This window comes from Zalophus californianus, chromosome X, assembly GCF_009762305.2.
Source record: "Zalophus californianus isolate mZalCal1 chromosome X, mZalCal1.pri.v2, whole genome shotgun sequence".
In the NCBI taxonomy this organism is placed as follows: Eukaryota; Metazoa; Chordata; class Mammalia; order Carnivora; family Otariidae; genus Zalophus; species Zalophus californianus.
In genome coordinates this window covers 71997807-72021153 of record NC_045612.1, presented here as the reverse complement: position 1 = coordinate 72021153, position 23347 = coordinate 71997807, and the positions used below count along the sequence as shown (strand labels likewise).

General features: G+C 45.3%; 1 protein-coding gene across 7 annotated transcripts in view; it reads left to right on the top strand.

The window, feature by feature from the left end:
* The window catches only part of DLG3 (discs large MAGUK scaffold protein 3), a 54524-nt gene that overhangs the window by 5467 nt on the left and 25710 nt on the right, over positions 1-23347 (top strand). For 4 of the 7 annotated variants that reach the window (XM_027608794.2, XM_027608793.2, XM_027608791.2 and 1 more), the window contains exons 6-10: positions 348-492; positions 1105-1264; positions 2935-3091; positions 3514-3616; positions 23208-23322. In XM_027608794.2, the coding sequence (XP_027464595.1) occupies positions 348-492; positions 1105-1264; positions 2935-3091; positions 3514-3616; positions 23208-23322 (680 nt within the window). Of the gene's footprint in view, positions 1-347; positions 493-1104; positions 1265-1679; positions 1791-1893; positions 2028-2934; positions 3092-3513; positions 3617-4451; positions 4584-23207; positions 23323-23347 lie in introns of those variants that run through there. The other 3 variants (XM_027608798.2, XM_027608796.2, XM_027608797.2) reach the window with 3 other exon arrangements.

The window sequence follows — 23347 nt, the reverse complement described above, 5'->3', positions numbered from 1 at the left end:
CTAGTAGGCTCTCATTCCACCTGAACCTCATTCAGGGGCCGCCAGCATTGTCGGGGGGGGGGGCGGGTTTGAAGAGCATCATCAGCATCTGAGTTGTGTGCACTCAGATACCAAGGGCCTCGTTCTTTTCATGGCTAGGGCTCCCTCAGCCTGGGGCGTCAGGCAAGGAGTAAGGCTGTTTCCTTCTGCCCTGCTATCCTAATGCTTCTCCACTTCTCACAGCACTACCCTGGGTCTCCGTTAGAGAGAGCCCTGTTGAATTTCACTGGAAGGGCACCTTTGGGGTTCCCCGGAGAGGCCCTCCCTTCTCCCCAGTGCCAGCCCTAAGAAAGCCTCTCCTCTTCTAGGTGAACAACACCAATCTGCAGGATGTGAGGCACGAGGAAGCTGTGGCTTCACTGAAGAACACATCTGACATGGTCTATCTGAAGGTGGCCAAGCCAGGCAGCCTCCACCTCAACGACATGTATGCACCCCCTGACTACGCCAGCAGTACGTACCGGTCCGCCCTGCCCCCGGCCTGAAGCCCCTGCCCCCCTGTTTCCGGAGGGGAAGGAATTCAACTCTCCTGTTCAGAGAGGGAGAGAGAGAGAGCGCGCGCACGCTAGTGCTCAGGAGAACTGAGTCCGGAGCCCAGCTCCGTTCCTTAGAGCTGGGTGCCCTTGGACGGGTCCCTTTCACCTGTCTTTAGTTTCCTCTTTGGCAAAACGGAGCTAATGATATATGGGCTGCCTTCCTCATAGGACTGCTGCAAGGATCAAATGAGATCATGGACGAGAAAGCCCTTGGAAAACCGTATTAGGCTATAGAGATGTGAGGGATTATTATTAGTCACACCTCTAGTCATGCCTTTCTTTGTAGACTGCTTGACTTTAGCTCTTTCTAAGACTCACAGGAGTGAGCCCAGGATTCAGAAAGGGACTGTGGAGGAGGAACCCGGGGGTGGGGGGTGGGGGGGAGAGGGGAGGAGAGGCCTGAGGAATCAGCATCCCTTGGTGGCTTTTGCATCTGAGGTGGGGTGTGGGGCCCCAGTCCTTGGCGGGGGTGGGGTAGGGACCTACATGGGGTGGTCTCTGAACTTTTCGCTCCTTTTCTTGATTCCAGCTTTTACTGCCTTGGCTGACAACCACATAAGCCATAATTCCAGCCTGGGTTATCTTGGGGCTGTGGAGAGCAAGGTCAGCTACCCTGCTCCTCCTCAGGTTCCCCCTGCCCGCTACTCTCCTATCCCTAGGCACATGCTGGCTGAGGAGGACTTCACCAGGTAAACCGCCCCCCCCGCCCCGCGCCACCCCTTTATCCTACTTAGGGATGAAGAGGATAGGAATCCGTTTCTGGCTAGCCTCGGGTCTCCTTGTAGTATGGCCAAGAAGAGGAGAAAGTCTTCATCATTTTTCTTTGGGGTCTGCGGCCCTCCCTCAGCCCTTAGGGCCCTAGGGAGGGACAGAGGGAGCTGCAAGGACAAGTTCCACCATCAGGGGGAGTGCCGAGCGTGTGGCCCCGATCCGAAAGTAGCGAGTAAGGCGGGGGTTGGGGGGGGTGGAGCGTGTAGGGGGCTGAGGAGGTGGAAGCTGCGGGGGCTTCCTTCCCCAAGACAGTTGCTGCGCCCCTCTGCGGCAGGCGTTCTAAGTTAGAGGAAAAAAGCCGTTGAGGCGGCGGGGTTGGCGGGACGCTGGGAGGCCGGCGGGCCCGGTGGCCTCCCAGGGAACGGCCCCGCCCCACTCTGGCGGCGGCCGCGGCGGCGGCGGGCCGTGGAACTGGTCCGGCCGGCCCGGGGCTCCGGGGGACAGGTTTGCGGCGGGGTGGGGCCTGGTAGGCTGCAGTGGAGCCGGAAGGGTAGGCGGACAGGGGGAAGGCGGGGGGTGGGGTGGGGGGGGAAGGGCTGGAGGAGCCATGGAGAGGGCACGCAAGTTCTCAGGCTCCGGCTTGGCCCTGGGCTTGGGCCCGGCCTCGGCCTCGGCCTGGAGGAGGGCTTCGCAGAGGTGGGCCTGGCCTCTGCGCTCGCTGCGGCCTGGAGGGGATGCCAGGTAGGAGGAGAGAGGGATTTGAGCGAAGAGCATCCGGGACTCAGGGCGGGAGCCTCTCGCACCCAAGACTGGGAGCAACAAAGGAGGAGTCTTGGACTTGGGGCTCTTCTGAGGAAAGATGCTTTCGAGTGAAGGCGGTGGGCCAGGAAAAGTGTGCTGAGAGTCGGGTTGTGTGGATACACGCGAGCGGCCGTAGCTCTCACCTGATGACACTGACCCTTTCCAGAGGGCTGCCCCAGACGTAACATGGTTAGTCGCAGTTGGGAGTTTTCATGCGTTAACTCTCTTGAGTTAGGCTCCTCAGCTTCTTCTGGGGACCTGGGATTTCTTTACCTGTCTCCCACATCACCTGGCAAGGGCACACCTAGTAGTAGCTCGTGACCAAATCTGTGGTTGGGGAAGGTAGGAGGGGTCACAGTTGGTGCGTGGAATTCTGAGACTGTGGAGGAGCATGTGCAAAGGAAGTAGGTACACTTTGCGGATGGTGAGTGCGCTCAACCGCAGGCTGATTTCCAGTGCCCCTAACCGGTCCCCCTTGTCGTGGCCCAGGTCCCTCACGCCGGTGGTGGGATAGGAGAATCTGGGGAGAAAGAGGATGGGTGAATGGGCTCTGAGGTGATGGTCTCCAGACAGGGTCCAGGTGTGTTGAACTGAGAGAGCAGGGGACTGTCCACTGGGAAGCTGACTGCAAGCCCTCAGGAAGAAGGGAGGGAAGAGGAACAGAAACTTGGCACCTGGCAGAAGACAGCAGCCAAGCAGGTTTCGGGAGAGGAAGGAAGCAACTGGCTATCATACATAAAGGGACCTAGTCATGCTACAGCAGTATGGGCCTTGTCCTAGGCTGGCCCTCACAGGGACAACAGTTTATAGCCCCCTTGTCCTTACCCTTCTACTTCTTTCCCCCCAGAGAGCCCCGCAAGATCATCCTGCACAAGGGCTCCACAGGCCTGGGCTTCAACATCGTAGGAGGAGAGGATGGAGAAGGCATTTTTGTCTCCTTCATCCTGGCAGGAGGCCCAGCTGACCTGAGTGGGGAGCTGCGCAGGGGAGACAGGATCTTATCGGTGAGGAGACAAAGGAGGGGTGGGATAATGGGAGCCATGCCAATCTGAAAGGGAGGAGGGGAGATCTTGCTTTCTCCAAGGAATGCTTCTTGAGATGGGGGAAGGCTGAGCTGGAGAAAACTTAATATTCTCTTTAGAGATGACCTTAGGGAGTGCCAGGGACTGAGCCCAGACTTATCCTTGAGGAGGAAATGAATGTGTGCTGGATCTTAACCCTGGTTGGCATTTGACCCCCACAAAGATAATTATTACACCAGAGATGTCATATTCTTTTGGTCGCGTCTTAGGGGCAAGGATGGGATATTGAGAAACGCAGCTGAGTAGGCTTAGCGATGGGCTACCCATCTCCCTCTCCTAACTGCTATGACAGAGGACGGCCTTTCTTGTTTTGGGGATGGCTCATAGCTCCTCTCTTTGGACAGGTGAATGGCGTGAACCTGAGGAATGCAACCCACGAGCAGGCTGCAGCTGCTCTAAAACGGGCTGGTCAGTCAGTCACCATTGTGGCCCAGTACAGACCTGAAGGTAAGAGATGGAAGGTTGGACAAGATGATTTGGGGAGTTTGGACCAAAGTGTCGGCTTTTTGCCATCACAGGTACCAAAGCCTCTCGATCAGGCCCCTTCTGCCATAGGGCAGTAACCTCTTCCTCTCTGGTTTGGGCGGCTTTGGAAGCATCTCTCGGAGGCTGTGCTCAGAGCCTGCGGAGGAGGGCTGCAGTGCAGCGGAAGCCCAGTAGTGGGCAGCAGCCTACGGAAGGAAGCACAGAGACTGGGGCGACTGGAAAAAGGGGAGGGGGAAGAGGGGCGGAGGTGCAGGGCTCAGAGGCGAAGCGACGCAAATGTGTGCGGCGGGACGGGAGGAGAGTAGCACTCGGGTAGAAAGACCTCAGGGCGAAGCGATGCGACCTCTTAAGGGATCTTGGTCCAAACCCCTATGAGCCCCACTTCCTTCCTCTCATCAGGGTGACTGAGAAAGATCCATAAACGCACTGAAAAGGTGATGCTAGGCCGTCGGGGTAGGCACTCGGGAGTGGACCCCCTCCCCCTACGGGGGGCCTTCTTTGTGTTCTCGGGGAGCCGGCCCCTGGCTGGGGCGAAAGGGCGGGGCCGGGTATGCAAATGAAGGCGTTTGATTGGCTGGGGCCAGCCGAGGCCCAGGTGCCGAGGTGAGCTGCCGGATGGCGCGCCCCAGCCAGCCAGCCGGCCGGCGGGGTGGCCATTGGCTGGCCGACCGCGGCCTCCAGCCGCACGCCCCGCCCCGTGACCCAGGCGGAGGGCGGCGGGCGCCCCTCCTCCCCCCCCCCCGTCGCGCGCCTCAGGCGTCTCCTCCTCCTCCTCCCTCCCCTCCCCTCCCTCCCCTCCCCCTCCCCCTCCCTCCTCCCCTCCTCCCGCGCGCCCCGCTTTGTGTCCGTGGTCTCCCGCGCGGGACGGAGGGGCTGGCCGGAGCTGGCGCTTTCTCGGCACTAGACCTGGACTCCGACCCGGCGCCAGGTGAGGTGGGGCGGACGAGGGTCAGGCCCCCTCGCAGTCCCCCCCCCCGCCCCCGGCCTCTCTACGGTTCTGTTCTCAAACTCTCTCTTTTCCAACACTGACCCCCAACTAGTCTGCGCCCTCGCCGGACTCCCTCCGCCTCACGCCCCCAGCCCCGTGTGGTGCGCAGCTCGGGAGCCCCTCCTGAGAGCCCCTCTCGGCCCCAGGGGAGCGCCGCCCGGGGCTGAGCGCCCGCTCTCCCGCCACTGGGCCCTGTGTGGCCCTCACCTCTTTGCCATCACCTCTCCCCACTCGCGACCTGTGCCCCTTTACGCCCCGGGACCTCTGCCCTCCCCGCAGCCTCCTGCCTGCCGGCCGCAGCGTCCCCGCAGCTCCCTAATCCCTTTCCTCCAAGGAATTTTCTAACCGGCCCCCTCCCCCACACGCATTAATCCGCCAAACCTGGCTACCTCTGGGAGCCCCCGAGCCTGGCTTGGTAGTCTCAGGACCCCACCCCCAGCCCCCCAGCCCCAGCCCCAGCCCCGCTTTTGTTTGCGAGGGTTTTCACACCGCTCCTGACTTCTTTCGCCTCCCCCTCCTCTTCGTAAGCCCGGCCTTTGTCCCTTGGGGCTGCAGCGCCTGGACTCCTTGGACACCTAGGCCCGGTGGGCCGGTTAACTAGGGTGGGGGAAGGGACCTCGCCCGGGCAGGTGCTCTGGTTCCGTGGTGAGAACGGGAGAGGCCGGGAGTCCTGTCGCCGAGCTGTGATGAGGGATCGAAAAGAGCCTACCTTTGTCCTTTCCGCCCTCCCCCCCCCCCCCCGCCCCTGTTCAGTGCCTCAAGGCGAGGGCCTGAAGGGGAAGGAGAGAGGGGCCTGCCACCTTCTGCTCTAGGCTTCTGTGATGGGGGCAGAAGTGTGGGGAGGCATCTAACAGGAGAACTTGTTGGTCTGTGGTCAAGGGAAAGAGGGAGGCAAATGGACACTTTGAGTCATTTCTCTCCATGTTTAGTGTTCAGTTAATGACAAGAAACACACCTTAGGGTTGTTGGTTGGTTGGTTGGTTTTCTTATTTCTGCGTGTGCTCTTTGCTTCTCAGTGGAGAGCTATCCATCTGATTTTTATTAGCAACCAATATTTATCATGTCATGCCCACAACTTAGACAATCGTAGGTTCTGCAAAGAAAATGGTTTCTCTTGCATATTTGGGTGGGTGTGTGTTTGTGTGTGTGTGTGTGTGTGTGTGTGTGTGTGTGTAGGAGAAATTGATGTGTTTCTTTCGGTTTTGCTCTGTGATGTTCCACGGGCACATGGAAACAATACTGTGAATTTATTTGGTGGTAGTATGTTGGAAACTGGTGACTACATATTTCTATGAGTTTTATTGGGAGAATGTAACTGGTTTGCCTAAAAAGCTGCAAGTTGTCCAGGATAAAGGGATTCATTCCTGCCAACGTGTATTGCTCTCTGTGCGTATTTCTGAGAGTTTATAATGTATGTTGAGGTGCTGTCTTACGTTAGGTCTCTCTACCACACAAAGCCTGTCTTAGGATTTAGTTGAACCACTGTTGGCAAGGCTCTGCCACTCCAGTCCTAACTTCTTTCTTTGCTTTGGTAAATCCAGCAGGGCCCCAACATGCAAAAAGCTTTTTTTGTTGTTGTTCTTTTCGAAAATGGACCCTCAGAGACAGGTCCAGAGGGACTGTCGAGCATTCGGTATTGGGCTCTGAATTTTCTTTGATAAAGTGATAGCTTTTAAAAATAAGGACTCCATGTTGATCATTTTATGAATATATTAAATACTGTTCTTTGGAAAATTGTATTACATGGCCATTTACAAAATGAATAATCCAAATATATGTCTGTTGGCCAAAATGGCAGAGACTTTGCATGTTTCGGACCATGTAAGCGTTCGTTGTTTGTCTTATTTTCACATAGAATGTGGGACCTGGAAAGGTTTGCATACTCCAACCCGTCTTTGTGCAAACCGGAACAGTGACAGGAGAGCAAGGACATGATTTGCCTAAGGTCATGAAGGGAAAGTTGCCAAGGGTCAGCAGTTGGTTTAGGTCTGAGGTCCACCAGTTGGGACAAACCATGCTTGGGAATACCTGAGAGACCTAAGACCTAGTTGGAGTGGAGGAACAACAGGAAAAGAACTGGGGAAATAAAGAAGAGAGACTAGGGAAAGAAAGATGTATGGCCAGGGGTAGATTAGAGTGAGCTCCGTAGTGGCCACTGAGCTCCATTGCCAAGCCAGTGCAGTCTTTAGCTAGATATCATTTAGCATGAGAGCTTAAAAAATAGCTTTGACTAATTAGAACAATCAGTAAGAATAATTTTTCCCTTTTTTTAATGGCTTAATTGAGATATAATTCATTTAGCATACAGTGCACCCATTTAGGTGTACAATTCATTGGCTTTTAGTGTATCCACGGCGTTGTATATCCAGCGTCACAGTCAATTTTAGAACGGGTTCATTACCCCTCCCCTTTTAATACATAGAGAGGGTTCAAGCATTGGAAGGGTGTTAAGTGTAGGACAGTTGCTTCCTAGTGTATCTCTCCTGGGCACTTAGGGGCTGGATGGCAGCTTGATGGGAATGCTTTAACCTTGGGATTCTTTCATATATCTGGTTTATTCAGTGTAGGTTAAACACATAATGAAGATAGGAACCATGTCTATCTAGTTGAACTTTGTATTGTGCCTAGCATGGGTGCTTTACAAGAATTTTTATGATGAAGCTTTGGAAAATATTAAAATAGAAATAGAAGTGCCAAATGATAAGGTACCACAGTGAGAGATGCTATTTAATAGTTTCACTCTTGATTGCCCCAAACTGTTGTGGACACAGCAATCCTACCTATTAGCTAAAAATAGCATGATGTTCTTGGGCATGTATAATCCTGCTCAAAATTCAAATTGAAAATTTAAAACAACTGGCTCTTGGCAAAGGCTCTCGCCCAATCTATTCTAAAATGAAAAATATTGGGCGCCTGGGTGGCTCAGTTGGTTAAGCGACTGCCTTCGGCTCAGGTCATGATCCTGGAGTCCCGGGATCAAGTCCCACATCGGGCTTCCTGCTCAGCGGGGGGTCTGCTTCTCCCTCTGACCCTCTTCCCTCTCGTGCTCTCTATCTCTCATTCTGTCTCTCTCAAATAAATAAAATCTTTAAAAAAAATAAAATGAAAATATTTTTCTGTGATTTGTGGAATTGCTCCACCAAGGGAAGTATGGGCTTCATGTTATTAACATTTTATTTTAGGAGCTATCTCCTACCTTTTCCCCCCTAGTTACTTTGTTTCAGCCTCTGTTTATAAGCTGAACTAGTATTTTTCTGGAAAGCCCTTTTGTTTTTAGAGTAAAACCTGAGCCCCAAATCAGGAGGTGAGCCAGAAATTGGTCACTAAGGTAGCTAAACTGGGAATTGATATTTTATGACCAGAAATTTTCACCTGGCATGTAAATCTGGACAGGCAGGGGGGAAGAGAGTGAGAGAGAATCTGTTTTCCATAGTTACTTTAAAGTGCTGAATAAGCACACTTTCACCATGGAAATGCCTTTAGGTAAGGCCTTCGTGAAAGAATTAAGGATCAGTGATGATAATAACTTGAAAGCATAAAAGTAGCATTTTTCCCATGACGTTCAGTAACCATCCCATCTCCCCCCCGTTGGAGAATTGAAGATGTAACCATAGCTGTTACCCTATCAGCATGATCTCTCTTGAGAGCACAGAGGTGAAGGTTTACCAAGGCAAAGAATTCAACTCCTGAAACTCCTTTTGCTATCCTAAAAGAAGACTGATATAGGGAAGGCAGAAAATGAAGTCCTGTTAACAGCATTTCTGCACTGAATAGTTTAAAGGCACCTCGTTTTGTATTCATGCTTGTGTCCCCCCCACATAGACTAGAGCCTGTCCCATGGTTTGTTCTACCGAATTAGTGAGTATCTCTATGTTCCAGATGGTTTTGTAAGCATCCATCTTCAGGATAGCCCTGTGGGATAGATGGTATCATCCCCAATTTACAGATGAGGAAGGTGAGGGTCAGAGAGGCTGAGTGACTTGCTCAAGGTCCCACAGCCAGTAAAGAGCAGAATCAAAGTGTGAAGTCTGATTTCCTGAGAACTTCAGGTCCAGGGCTTTTGCCTCTAGGCCACAACTACCTCCCATCACAGCAGAGAAGCTGTGAGCCCCCTCTTTCTACCCAGATACATCTAGACACAGAAAAAGATAATGCTCTGAGACTCTCCAGGTGCCAGGAGCTGTTAACAAATGGGGTAAAACCAACTGCCAAATGTCAGCTTTTTAGTCTTGATGGCCCCAAACTCCTGTACCAAAGGAGGAAGTAACCAGGGAGTAGAGGGGCTGCTGGAAGCCTGAGGGAGACCTACAGATTCCTACAAAAAGAAAGTGGGCTTTGGAAGACTACTATAGAATGATAATGTGGGGGAACCCAGGAGGAACAAAAAGATGGGAGCTGGTTTGCTTTGACATAGTAGCAGATGTGTGCAGGCTTAAGAATATTAATTCAGTAAGTAGGCATTTCTCATTTCTTCGAGTGAAATGGAGTATTTGTCATTCATTTTTTATGACCTTGTAGTTCACTCATTTAAGGGTACAATTCAGTAGTGTTTAGAATATTCACATCAATTCAATCAATTTTAGAACATTTTCACCAACCCAGAAAGAAAACTGTACCCTTTAGGTGTAACCACCCCCCTGCCCCAACTCCCCATCCCCCTGAGTACTAGGCAACCAGTAATCTACTTCCTTTCTCTTAATGGATTTGCCTATTCTGGACATTTCATATAGATGGATTCATATAATTGTAGTCTTTTGTGACTGGCTACTTTCACTTAACATAGTGTTTTCAAGGTTCATCCGTGTTGTAGCATGTACCAGGGCTTCATTTCTGTTTTCTGGCTGAATAATATTCTATTATATGCATACAACATAATTTGTTTATCCATTCATCAATTGACAGATACTGGGTTGTTTCCACTTCGAGTCTGTTATGAATAATGCTCTATGAGCATCCGTATGCAAAGTTTTGCATGGACATGTGTTTCCATTTCTTTTGGGTATGTATACTTACTGGATCATATGGCAACTCTATGTTTAACCTTTTGAGGAATGGCTAGGCTGTTTTCCATAGCGGCTACACCAACCTCACAGTCCCAGCAGCAGTGAGGGTTCCACTTTCTCTATATCCTCACCAACCCTTGTTAGTGTCAGTCTTTTTGATTTTCGCCATCCTGGTGAGTCTGAAATAATATTTTGGGGTTTTCATTTGCATTTCCCCAGCGGCTAGTGACATTGAGCATCTTTTCATGTGCTTATTGTTTCCCATTCATTTTTGCTTTGCTCCATCCCCTGATTTGATTCTCACCCTATTTCTTTTCTAAATTGACTCGAGACCAGAGCAGGACAACTACGTTATTACTCAGGTGATTCGAGGGAACCAGGAGGATAGGGGACTACCTTTCACTCTTATCACTGAGGGGTGGAGGGGCTGAAGCCTTGGGTGTAGATAATTTTAGCTAGGAATGCTGACCTGATAAAAGTGATAGGGCCCACCCCCCCAAAACAAACAAACAAAAAAAGCCCCACAGCTTATTCACATACCCAACAATTCACTCATTTAAAGCATACAGTTTAGTGTTTTTTAGAATGTTCAGACTGGTGCAGCTGTCGCCACAATTAAGTTTAGAACATTTTCCTCACCCCTAAAAGGAGCCCTGTCCCATTAGCAGTCACTCCCCATTTCCTCCAACTTCTCCCCTCCCCTAGCCCTAGGCAACCACTAATCTACTTTCTATTTTTATAAAGTTACTCTATCCAGCCGGTTCATATAAATGGAATCATACCATATGTAGTCTTTTGTGTCTGCCTTCTTTCATTTAGCATAATGTTCTCTAGGTTCATCCATGTTGTAGCATGTATCAGTACTTCGTTCCTTTTTTATGGATGAATAATATTCCATCCTATGGCTTTATCACATTTTGTTCCTGTATTCATCAGCTTACGAACATTTCAGTTGTTTCTGCCTTTTGACTATTACGAATACTCCTGTGAACAGTCATAGACGAGTTTTTGTGTGGTCATGTTTTCAACTCTCTTGGAGATATATACATACACACACATCCCTAGGAATGGAATTGCTGGGTCATAAGGTAACTTAACATTTAACATTTTGGAGGAACTGCCAAACTTTTTCCCAAAGTGGCTGCACCCTTTTACCTTTTAGGCCAGCCCTAAAGTTTGTTTGTAAACTTAGGAGAGAAACTTAGAAGAGAAAAAAACGTTAGCTTTCTTTCCAGTTTTGCCTACTGGGCTGAACTTTATATACAGATATGTGTGTTTGTGCTGGGGGTTTTCTATCTCCCATGTAGCCCAGGGACATAGTAGCTAGAGTTGGCAAAGCATTCTGCACCTAGCTAGGCAGGTGCTTTCTTTTCCTTGTTAGATGGTTTGAGACAAAATCCTATAAAACATCAGTTTTTTGGGGACACCTGGATGGCTCAGTCAGTTAAGCGTCTGCCTTCTGCTCAGGTCGTGATCCCAGGGTCCTGGGATCGAGTCCCACATCGGGCTCCTTGTTTGGCGGGGAGCCTGCTTCTCCCTCTGCCTGCCACTCCCCCTGCTTGTGCGCGCTCTCTCTCTCTTTCTCTGACAAATAAATAATAAAAATTTTTAAAAACAAAAAACATCAGTTTTCCTGATAGGATAGAATGACAATAATAATATATAGGAATAAGAGTGAATTATTTATTTAGTTATAGCTCTTTGAGATTTCCTTTTAATTCATTGTATTGCTTGTTGAAATCTTGACCCTGTTATTTACACTGTTGATTTATTTAAAGCTTTAGCCTTATATTCTATAATAGGGAAATTGTTTTGTTTTAAAGAGAAATAGGAGAAGTAGAATAATTTGGGCCTGTCATTGTTACTGAAAAAACACAGTTTTTGCTTCCTTATGTTAAGAATGTATGTATAAATAATGTGTATATATGTATAAAAATATACACATATATTTTGTGTGTGTGTATATGTATAAATGCTAAGTCATTAAATCCTATGGGAATCATCTTGGAGGGGGAGCCAAGGCCCTGGGTTCTAGTTCTTACTTTATCTTTTTGTGGGGGAGGGGCGGAGGGGGGAGAGAGAGAGAATCTTCCCTGAGCATGGAGCCTGACGTGGGGCTCGATCTCACAACCCTGAGATCATGACCTGAGCTGAAATCAAGAGTTGGACTCTTAACCGACTGAGCCCACCCGGGTGTCCTAGTTCTCACTTTATCTTTAAGTTAGCTGAATGATCTTATGCTAGTCAATCTCTTTGAGCCTCAATTTTCTGATCTGTAAAATAAGGGGACTGTGCAAAATGATCTCTAATGTTTCTTCTACCTCAGGTTTTGTGTCAGATAAATGGAATTGAGTTGAAAATGCAATTTACATTTCTATTTGTACCTAGACTGTTATTGAATCACAAAGTCTTGAGCTAATAATTACGTCTTGCTTTAATAAGGGTCTTGTCTTCCCCTCTTCTTTCCTGTGATAAGGCTTTCATTCTCTTGAAATGGATCTTTGTTGGGGCGCCTGGGTGGCTGGCTCAGTCCTTAGGCGTCTGCCTTTGGCCCAGGTCATGATCTCAAGGTCCTGGGATCGAGCCCGGCATGGGGCTCCCTACTCAGCGGGAAGCCTGCTTCTCCCTCTCCCACTCCCCCTGCTTGTGTTCCCTCTCTCGCTGTGTCTCTCTCAAATAAATAAATAAAATCTTTTTTTAAAAAAAAGAAATGGATCTTTGTTTACTTTTCATTGAATTTGGATATCTTTTAAAAAGCAAAGGCCAGGGTGCCTGGGTGGCTCAGATGGTTAAGCGTCTGCCTTCGGCTCCGAGTCCCGCATCAGGGGAGCCTGCTTCTCCCTCTGCCTCTCTCTCTCTCTCTGTCTCTGTCTCTCATGAATAAATAAATAAAAAGTTTAAAAAATAAATAAAAAGCAAAGGCCATTGAAATTTGGGGATTTTTCCACTTGATGAAATTAAGTGATAAAAATTTAACTAGACCAAAAGAAGAAAACTAGTATGTTTTGTATAAATATGTACATTAAGGGTCTGGTTTACATACATATTCTTCAGATTTTCACAAAGGAGGAAGGATTTTGCAAATCTTGCGTTAAATTCCAGATTAGATTTTTTTTTTTTTAAGATTTATTTAGGGACGCCTGGGTGGCTCAGTTGGTTAAGCAACTGCCTGCGGGTCAGGTCATGATCCAAGGGTCCTGGGACTGAGCCCTGCATCAGGCTCCCTGCTCCGTGGGGAAGCCTGCTTCTCCCTCTGCCTGCTGCTCCCCCTGCTTGTGCTCTCTCTCTTTGTCAAATAAATAAAATCTTTTTAAAAAAATATTTATTTATTTTAGAGAGAGAGAATGCGTGGGTGCATGTGCACACACGCGAGTGGGGCAGGGAGGGCCAGAGGGAGAGAATCTTCAAGCCAACTTCCTGCTGAGCACGCTGAGCACGGAGCCCGATGCATGGGGCTTGATCCCATGACCATGAGATCATGACCTGAGCAGAAACCAAGAGTCAGACGCTTAACCTTAACCACCGAACCACCCAGGTGCCCCCAGACTAGATTATTAAGAGTTGTTTTGTAAACACTCAGAAAAAAAATGGTGAGCACAGGAACCAGTATTGGTTTACCAGGTTCAAACAAGTCATGTCAGACTTGCCAAATTGCCTTGAGGGGACAGGGTTACTGGACTGGTAGGTCAGGGAAATATGGTAGATGTGGTATATCTAGATTTTGACAAGGAATTGGCAAGGCTTCTCTGGATAAGATGGTGAGGTGATAATAGTGATAATATGTCTAAGGGGATTTGTCTGCAACTGATTGATCAATCCCAAAGGAAAATGATGAATGAGCCAGGAGTAGTGTGAAGGGGAGTTTCTAGTGGTTGTGTGTGTCCTGGCTTTGTCCTTGGGCCTGTCCTATTCAGTCTGCCTCCTCACTCTCCTCAAATTATATTTATTTTTGTATTGCATTTAGATTTATAACAAATTGGAAAATACAGAAAAATACAAAGTAAAAAAAATCAAATCTCCTGTAAAACTACCTTTAGAAATAACCAGTTTGTGTCTGTATGTGTATGTATGTGTTGGGTGTTATTTCCCTCCAAACTTTTATATATCATATAATATGTATGTATCTCTTTCAAGACTAGAATCATTGATTTAAGCAGTTTTGTATCCTTGCTTTTAACTTGCTGTATGTCATGAATATCTTACTAAAATGGTTTTTAATAGTTAATATTTTATCGTGTGTACCATAATTCATGTGACTATTCCCTTTTTGGTGGACATTAGGTTTCCAATTTTTTATCTGATAAATAACACTGATGGATATCCTTGTATGAGGCTTTTTGTGAATCTGATATTGCTTCTTCAGAATGAATTCCTTGGTGTGGAGTTATTGGTCCAAAGGGTATGAACATGTTTAAGACTTGATATATTTTGCCAAATTGGTCTCCACCTCCACCAACGATATAGACGGTGTGTAGTTTGCGATCTTGCTAACATGGAGCGTTATTTTTTTAAAATCTCTGCAAATTTGATAGGTAAAAAATGTTATTTCACTCATTTTAATTCTTTTTTTAATAACAATTGAATGTGTGTGTGTGTGTGCACACGCATGTGTATGTTCACTGGTCATTTTGTGTGTGTGTGAATTGCCTTCTTCATACCTCTTCTCCATTTTCCCTATTGAGGTGTGTTCATACATTCTTACTGATGTGTAAAAGCTTAAATGTAGTTAGAATATTAATTCTTTGTCATGTATATTACAAAGATTTTTCCCAGTTTGTAGTTTGCTTTTTTATTTTATTTTGATGTACAGGTATTTTATATTTTTATGTAGTCTATCAGTGTTTTCTTTTGTACCTTTAACAAGTAAATGTTCACTTTTGTTTTATTCTAGTTATTTAATGTTATTGTTTTCACACTTAAAACCTTAACCTGCCTGGAATTTATGATGTAAGGTAGGCTAGTACCTTATTTGTGCTCCAAATGTTTAATGAATTACCTCAGTACCATTTATTAAATATAAATAATCCATCATTTCCCTACTGTTTTGAAGGGCCACCTTTATTACACAGACACACACACACACAATTTGGATTTTGGTATCTTATTCTGTTCTGTAATATTTTACTCTGGGATTATCAGTTACTGAAAAATGACCACAGATGACCACAGTAACAGGAAGTCTTTCTCTAGGTCCCATTTTTCTGGGTTCCTCTCACACAGAAACTTGATTCAAAAGATTCCGTTGATACCCCAGTAAAGATTGTCAGTGGATTTGTGATCCTGTCAGAGTGACTACAGAGTGAAGAACATTTGACTCTAGACTCTCAATTGACTTGGTAAAATGTAGAAATCAGTTACATTAACATTAACTCAAGTTGGCAAGCTTAATCATAAAATGTTTTGTTTCAATCACTGTGTTGCAGCATCTCTGTTAAGTGGAAAAGATTGTTATGAACAAGATTGCCCGCTATCTTGAGAGCAGGGAAAAGTATATTTTGTCTTCATTCTCATGTTTTCTGGATGAGGTGTTTTGTTTTGGGGTGGTTCTTAGATACAGTTTGGATTATGGGTTGAAGGAGCTAAAGGCTTTGTTAATCCTGCATGTGAATATACTATATGAAGTTCCTTTGAAACAGAGAAAAGGTCCTAGTTGAGGCTTTTACCCTAATCTGCTGGGTCATCTGGGATAGGTGAGAAGGACCAATGGCAAAGTCCTGTGAATAACTTTTTCTTTGCTTGATGTGAGGTCAAAGCGTTTATCATTCTACTCATTTAAGACCAGGTGGCTGAATGTAATGAAACCTTTATATACTATAGCACTTTTGCTCAGTAGCTCTTCTTGCATCCTCACTAAGCTCTTTGGGGGACAGAAACATCCATTCAACAGGGATAAACTGGAATCTTTTATGGCATGCTGATCTATTTTTATTTCCAGTATCAGGATGCTATCCAGAACCCTGGCCATGTATGTGTATGGCTGAGGAAGCACATTGTGGCAACGTAGGGACCAGAACAATGACACTGAGGTTTCTGTTTTGGGTTAGTCATGGTTCCGAGCCCATTGTTCTAAAAGTAGAGCTGAAATTATTTTTCTTCAAGCAATATTTGCTCATATTGAGACCTGTTTGCCACTTTTCTGCCCTCTCACATAGCCTTAAGACATTTTTTTTTTTGCAGTTTCTACCCATTGATTTGATATTATTCCTTGACCCAGAGAACTTAAGATTATTTGCAGATGTGAAGATTTCCCTCTTCTGGCTCATATTTAAAAAAATTAAAATTAGACTAGCCCTAAGTTTGATTCCTTATGGGCCTCATTGATTTGGTCATAAAATCATAATTATGTCAAAATTATAAGGGACCTGAGGAACTGTCTAGTTTTAGAGGTCTTAGATTCTTTAAACAGTAGACCCCATAATTAAAAACTAACCCAACTAATATTATTATTATTAATATTATTATCATATTATTTTATTTGTGATTCCGAGAAATATGTAGTTTCGGTCCTCTTTGATGCTATTTGGCTATTCATACACTTACCTCCACACCAACAGGTATCTTCTTGATGGACTTATTTTACTTTCAGCTCCATCCATTTTTTTCCTTTCCTCCCCTCCCTCCCTCTCTCCCTCTCTCTCTCTCTCTCTCTCTCTCTCTCTCTCTCTCTCTTTCTCTTTCTTTCTTTCTCTCTGTTTCTTTTTTTCTTCTTTAAGGATCAGCTCCATCCATTTCTTTTGAAAACATGAGCTATAGTATTGGGACAGATGCTTGTAATTTAGACACATCCTGAGGGTCTGCGCTCCAAAGGCAACTATAGAAACCTAAAACACTATTCATACACATCAAAATCTGTGACTGTCTCATGAGGTTGTCACTTCATTTCCACCACAGTTCTATACTTTTTCACAGTGGGTGATTCCCTTGAGCTCAGTGCAGCTCAGCTAATGGCAAACAAGAGCTGTATGAGTTTGAGATTTGAACACCTGTACTTCTGTAAGAACAAATGAGCCTTTGGGCAGCTGTTGACTTATTTGGAGTTTCTAGCTAATCAGTACACGTGCAGTTATCCAGCCCCGTCTTCCCTGCTCAGTATTTGTACAGGGACTCAAGGTCAGGAAGTTACACTTCTTTTGTACTTTGTGTCTTCCCATTGTTGCTACCTGTCGCAATCTGTGTGTCTGAAGTCTGTCATTCAGTTGTTTCCCCGACTTTGTTGTCATTTCCAAATTTGATAGGCATGGCTTTTATTTTATTTTGTAGCATTTCCTTTTTTATATCTTCATTCAAATCATTGGTACTCTCTACCACGTGAAGAATAAATATCCTTTGTTGCTACCATTTGTTTCCTGTCTCTACAACATTTTCCTACCCATAATCTAGGCCCAAATGAACTTTCTATGGGTTAAGAAACTCAGCCCCTTTCAGCTTTTCCAAATTAATGACAAATGTCATTTTTTATCCAGAAAAGACAGTTTTTTTAGAGTGGGGGGAGGCAGAGGGAGGAGAGTGAGAATCTTAAGCAGGCGCCCTGCCCGGGATGGAGCCCTATACAGGGCTTATCAATGACCTGAGATCATAACCTGAGCCGAAATCAAGAGTTGGACGCTTAACTGACTGAGCCACCCAGATGCCCCCTGAGAAAACAGTTGTGTCGTTAGGAAGGTAGATGGGTTTGAGAGCAAAGTTTTATTAGAGGGGAGATGGATTTGGAGGCTTGGATGTGTGTCCAGTTCATATTAGTGAACGTTGTAGTTTCGGTCCTCTTTGATGCTTTATTAGGCCGTTAAGTAGATCTTGAAACCTCTGACATGTCAGTGTTTTGCATAAATGGTTTGTGGTTTTGTTGGTCAGTTTTTAGCATTTTGGGGTGGGTAGAAGGAGAAAGTTTTGTATTTTAATTAGTTCCTGAGGAGCCAGAACTTGAGAATTAGTGTCCAGGTTTGTCCTGTCAGATCTTTATCATGAATTAACACATTCAATAAAAGTTTGTTGACTCAACAAGGGTGCTGATTGCCAAACTTTGAGAAGGAAAAAAAAAACCCACATCAAGGAGCTTATAATTTTGTAAAGGAAATGACATCACCACAAGTTCTGGGCACTAGATTTTAAAAGGGAGAAGTAGTACAGCGTCTGGAAACCATGTTAGATGAAGAATACTTAAGGAAGTAATAATATTTAGCCTGGAGAAGGAATAGCTTATTTTGAGGACATGATGACTATTCCCTATTACGGCTGATATTATCCCACTTTTTCCTGGTCTTTTAGGAAAAAACTCAGAGGTTGCCTTTGATCCCTTCATCCAATCAGATGTCAAATTTTATCTCTTCTAGTTCCAACATATTTCTTGATTCTTGTCCCTTTTTTTGTATTCTCAATTGCCCCCCCCCCCCCCCGCTATGTCAGGCCTTTCAAGTCATTGTCTCTACCCGTAGAAGAGGTTCTTGGTCTCTTTTATCTTTCTCTCTGTCCTCCATTCTATATTACATTCCCAGAATAATCTTCCCCCCAAACCTAGTTCTGATGTGTCATGTCCCTATTTAAACACTTAACAGTGGTTCCCCTAGCCTAGTAAGAAAGTCTTATCTCAGACTCTTAGAATCTGGTCCCCAACCTTCCATCACTGCCACCTTACCCTTTTCACACTCTACCTTCTATTCAGGCTTATTCAGTATTCTTGGAACCTGCTCCAGGCTTTCCCAGTTCTTTGACCTTCTTTAAACTGTTCCTTCATACTGTTATGAAGAAGAGATCCATCATGTTTTAAATGTTGTTTTAAACACCCAAATTAGGACCAGCTGGCAAAAGAAATGGCCCTTAAACCAAGAATTTTCTCTTGAATAGTGTTATCTAGTCTAGTAATGAAGGAATAGAGAGCTTCCCAACATTGGACATACTTGAACAGAGGCTGAGTGCTGGCTGGTTTGGCTGATGTGAAAGCAGGGGCTACTTGCACTAGGGGCTGTAGGGGCTAGACAAAAAGAGAAAGCATGGTCCTCTGCTGCTAAATCTACATGTGAGGCACCAACCACACTTTATCGCCCCTCAGTAGCCCTCATGACACACACACACACACACACACACACACACACACACACACACACACACACACACACACACACCCATGACCAAGTCATTCCTTCACTTAAAATCTTTTAATAACTTCTTTCCATCACTCTTAGGATAGTCAAGAGAAAATGAAGAGGCAAAATCAACAGTAAGGCAACAACAATGAAGTTAGAAACAAAGCGGTGGATTGAGGAAGCAATTAGGAACAAATATCAGCAAAACTTGAGGAAACACCGGTTGTGTGCAGGGGAAAGGGGGTTTTGTTTACAGTAACAGGGAGGTCATCAAGTAGGGGGAGGCAGAGTGGTCAAGTAGATATTTCCAGTGTCTATAGAGCATCATATAGGTGGTAGGACAAGTCCTTTGAACCAACAACTCCACCCACAGGAGGCTGACATTTTCTGTGATTATGCAGAGGGAATATCTGAGGTTCCTCTTTGTCTATTCCAGATTATAGTCTTGCCTTTACTTTCGCAAAACCAAAAGGTTTATTGAAGTGTTTTTTTTCCCCAAACAAAAGATCAATCTGTCCTCAAAGGTAAATTCTACCTCCACTTCTTCAGAAATGGAAAAGCTGCTGGAAGCTTTAGAATAGCAATTTGTCCTCAGCCTCCAGTCATAAAGGTTTCAGAAGGTTGGGGTTCAGTTTGGTAGTGCCAATCAAATGTTTTTGTATGCATATAATTTGACCCTGCAGTTTCACTTCGGGAAATCTATTCTATAGAAATGCTCATACAAATATACAGTGCAGCATTGGTGGTAATATTAAAAATTATGAACAATTTAAATGTACATCAGTTGGGATATGACTGAATAAATTATGGTCTATCCATAGTATGAAATACTATGCAGCTATTAAAAAGAATGAGATATATCTCTATGTACTGACATGGCTGGGTTTCCATGACCTATTAGAGGATGAAAAAAGTAGATTTATGTGACTGTGTGACTTGTGAGTATATGTGTATGTTTATGGAAGTAAGTCTGGAAGGATACATGCTAGAAATATTAGCTGGTTACCTTTGGGTAAGTGGGACGGGGGAAGTGATACAGGAATGTCTCAAGGAAGAAGGTAAAGATTTTTAAAAATCATGTGCTACTTTTATTTTTAAAAAAGTGTAAGTTCATCAGCTTTCTCTGCAGGCACGTTGGACAGAGGCCTCTAGCGCTTTCCTTTCCTTCAGGATTTGCAGCTGTATTGGCAAATTTTTTTTTTTTTTTGAGAGTTTTCCAACCCTCTGGCCCTACCTTCCTTTTGATACATGCTGCAGGATACTTACCTTTTCCCTGAACTAATAGAACAAACTCAATTTTGTAAGTCAAGACCAGCAGTTTCAAACCTTATTGGACATCAGAATCACCTTGATGCCTGGCAAAAATGCAGATTCCTGGGCCTGCTCAAAAATTTTGAGTCAGTGTGTCTAGGGTTGGATCCAAAATCCTGCTCTTTCAGTGACACCCCAGGTGGTCAATGAGAAACCCTGTTTCAGGGAATGACGTCTGATCGTGCCCCCACCCCTCATTTCTCTCTCCATGATTAGCAAAGGGAACCAGGGAGCAGTGACTCACCGTGGATATCTTTGTGGGTCACAAATGGTTGGGTTCATCTGAATGGGAAAAAATGAATAAAACATAGTTTAGTAGACTTGAGAGTTAAGTAATAAGTGTTGTTTCTTTAAAGTAGCCTATTTGAAGTGGGCCCTTTGGGTTAGAGGCAGGTCTGGTGGGCAGTGACTAGGCAGTGACCAGCCTAGGAGATGCCTTCCAGCGATGGCTTCCTTTGTTAAAAGTGGAAGGGGAGGAGGGTCCGTGAGGTCTTAGACTTCAGATGCTTTTTAAGTGAAGCTTCTGTCCTTGGAAAAATGATGCTTCTAGTATTAAGATGAGGTACTATCTATCTTAAGACTATTCTAAATGTTTTTTGTTAGATTTATTATTTTTCTTTGTTATAAACAAAGTCTGTTAGTCAGATGCCCACTGTGGGTTATTAACATCACAAAAGAGTGTTTAAAAACCATATACCCCAATTACTCCCAACAGTTAACCTTGAGAATAAAAGGAAATGGTAACACTTCTTAACTACCTTCCCAAGCCCCCAGTGAAGCTGGCAGCCATCAGTTAAGTAAACCATTAGGTTTATTAGTTTGAGAACAGAAGCATCAACTTGGGCACAGTTTTCTAATTTGCTCGTCATTTACCCAACAGTCATTTATTCAGAGGCTACCCTGTACCTAGTGGACATTGGATAATTCTACAGATAAAAGCCAGAGACTGATGAGCAGCTGGAACTCTTAAGGGGATCATCTGAATGGGAGAAAATGAATAAAACACAATTTAATAGTCTTGAAACCTTAGTAGCACATAGAAGACAGAACGTGGATTCCTTAAAGCAACAGCCTTGTTCTCTTTCTGTAGTTTATTTTAAGTGGGCCCTCTGGCCCGGCATTATCAACCTTGGATTAGGAGCTTTGAGGAAATAGTGGTTTGGTGGTTGTTTTTTAAAGGATTTTTTAAGAAACGTAGTTACTAAGCAACTGCCATGACCTGCTGCTAAGTTGGAGTTCAGCGGGCAAGTCAATTCCAAAGAAGGGAATATATAAACAAGTTGCGAGAGGGGGGAAATGGCTTAGGGATAGATTTGGTATATATTTTTTCTGGGTTCAATGCGTATTTCTGCCTTCTACTTCATCTTCCCCAAGAAAGGGCTGCCTAGTCAGAAATCTCTTTGTCCCACCAACTTCTCCTCCTAGCCCGTGAGTGAAGAGGAGGACCAGAAAGAATCCCACGAGAGGGCCCAGGTGGAGGGCTGAGCCCTGGAGTAGGGCCAGTTCCCTGGGCAGGAGGAAAGGTAGACAGCCCTGCTGCTGCACTCTCGGGCAGTCCAGGGCTTCTATGACAGACCGGTCACCACCCTCTACATTTCGATCGCGACGCCTCATTGATATTGATGTGTTGCCTTGTAACCCTCAGAACGGGGACACTGTCCAGCTGCTGTCGTTTTCCCCCAACACTTAATGGGTGAGTCAGTGACTTAACTGCTTCCTGCAGGATTTCAGGGACGGGAGTGGGTAATGAGGACAAATCACCCTAACACCAGTGCGTGATGAATCAAAGAACACATGAATTTAACCAGTTGGCTTCATTGGTACCAGAGTGAACAAAAATAAACTTTGTTGAGGATATTTGTGTGAGTTAAAACTCCATTCCCTCCCCTTAAGGCTTTTTAGCATTTCCCTTTATACCCAGTTGAAGGTCAGATTGCTTTGCTGAGGGAAGGGGAGTGTCAGGTGTTGGAACAGGTGTTTTGTTTTCTGCCTGTAGAGTCATACAGACTAGATAGGGATGCTTCTTGCCAGCCCTCTATGGTGCATGAAAATGCTTTTGTGGAATTCTTTTTCCCTGGAAACATGTTTGTTTTTTAAAGCAGTTCCACAACCTTCAACCCCTACTATAAATTTTGTCTTCCTTTGAAATCTTGTCATAATGAGGTATGCCTATCTTCTCCCATTTCCACAGCCTGTGCTTTACATATATCCCATTTTATGCAGCAGTTACAGACCTTAAAAATTGTTGTGTGTGGGGGGAGAATAAATGTGAATATCATATTTTAAATGTACTAGGAGAATGTCACAGCAAAGCATCCGTATTAAAAAAAAAAGCCTTTTATAATAATTGTACAGCTAGAATTAATTTTCCTCTATCAGGTTTTCTCAAGTTGGGTGTAAACGTGTAGTCGCCTTTCCAGAGTGATAAGGCTGTTTCAAGGCTGTTGTGATGGTGGTAGTGGGGTATGAAGCTGGGCATATGGACTTATAACCCCACGGACTAGATGATTTTGGAGGAGAAAGGTGACAGCAGACTTCTCGGTTTGGGAGAATTTCTGTTTGTTAAAAGGGAAATAACTCAGGAGAGGTTTGTGATCTTCTCATCTGATTGTGAGGTCGGTTTGTTTTTACCTTTGTGTACTGTCTCCCCCTCCAAAAAAAGAAAACGTCATCTAGAAACAAATCATCTTCCTTGCCTAACAATGATATAATGGCCTCAGGTCCTTTCCAGCCCCTCCACCCTGTGTCTCAGGGCCATCTGTTCTCTGCAATCCACTTTTTTGGGAAAGTCTCCTTTCCCATCTGCTCTCCTTGGGCCTTAGTGCCTGCTCTAAAGATTTATGAAGGCTGCACTGGAACCTCTTTCCAGTTGTTGTTTTGTTTTGTTTTTATTAAGGATCAGTGAGATTTCAAGGCAGATAAAAACTTTTGCCATTCGATATGTCCAGATGTTACTCCTTTTTCAGGTGTGTTTCTTCCTTCTCTTGGTCAGTGAGTGGAAAGACGTCTATCTGTCTGTGCTTGGAGGAGGGATTCTGCTTATCACAGCAAAGATTGACTGTGCTGGTGCCGGCTGCTTTGAAGTCCAGTGTCCTCCTGGCTCTTTAGCCACTGGCCCAGAGGCTTGGTGCAGCTCCTTGGGTTCATTCTTTTCCTTGTCTCCCTGACAGAGTACAGTCGCTTTGAATCGAAGATACATGACTTGCGAGAACAAATGATGAACAGCAGCATGAGCTCTGGGTCTGGGTCCCTCCGAACAAGTGAGAAGAGGTCTTTGTATGTCAGGTAAGTCACACTTCTGAGCAACAGG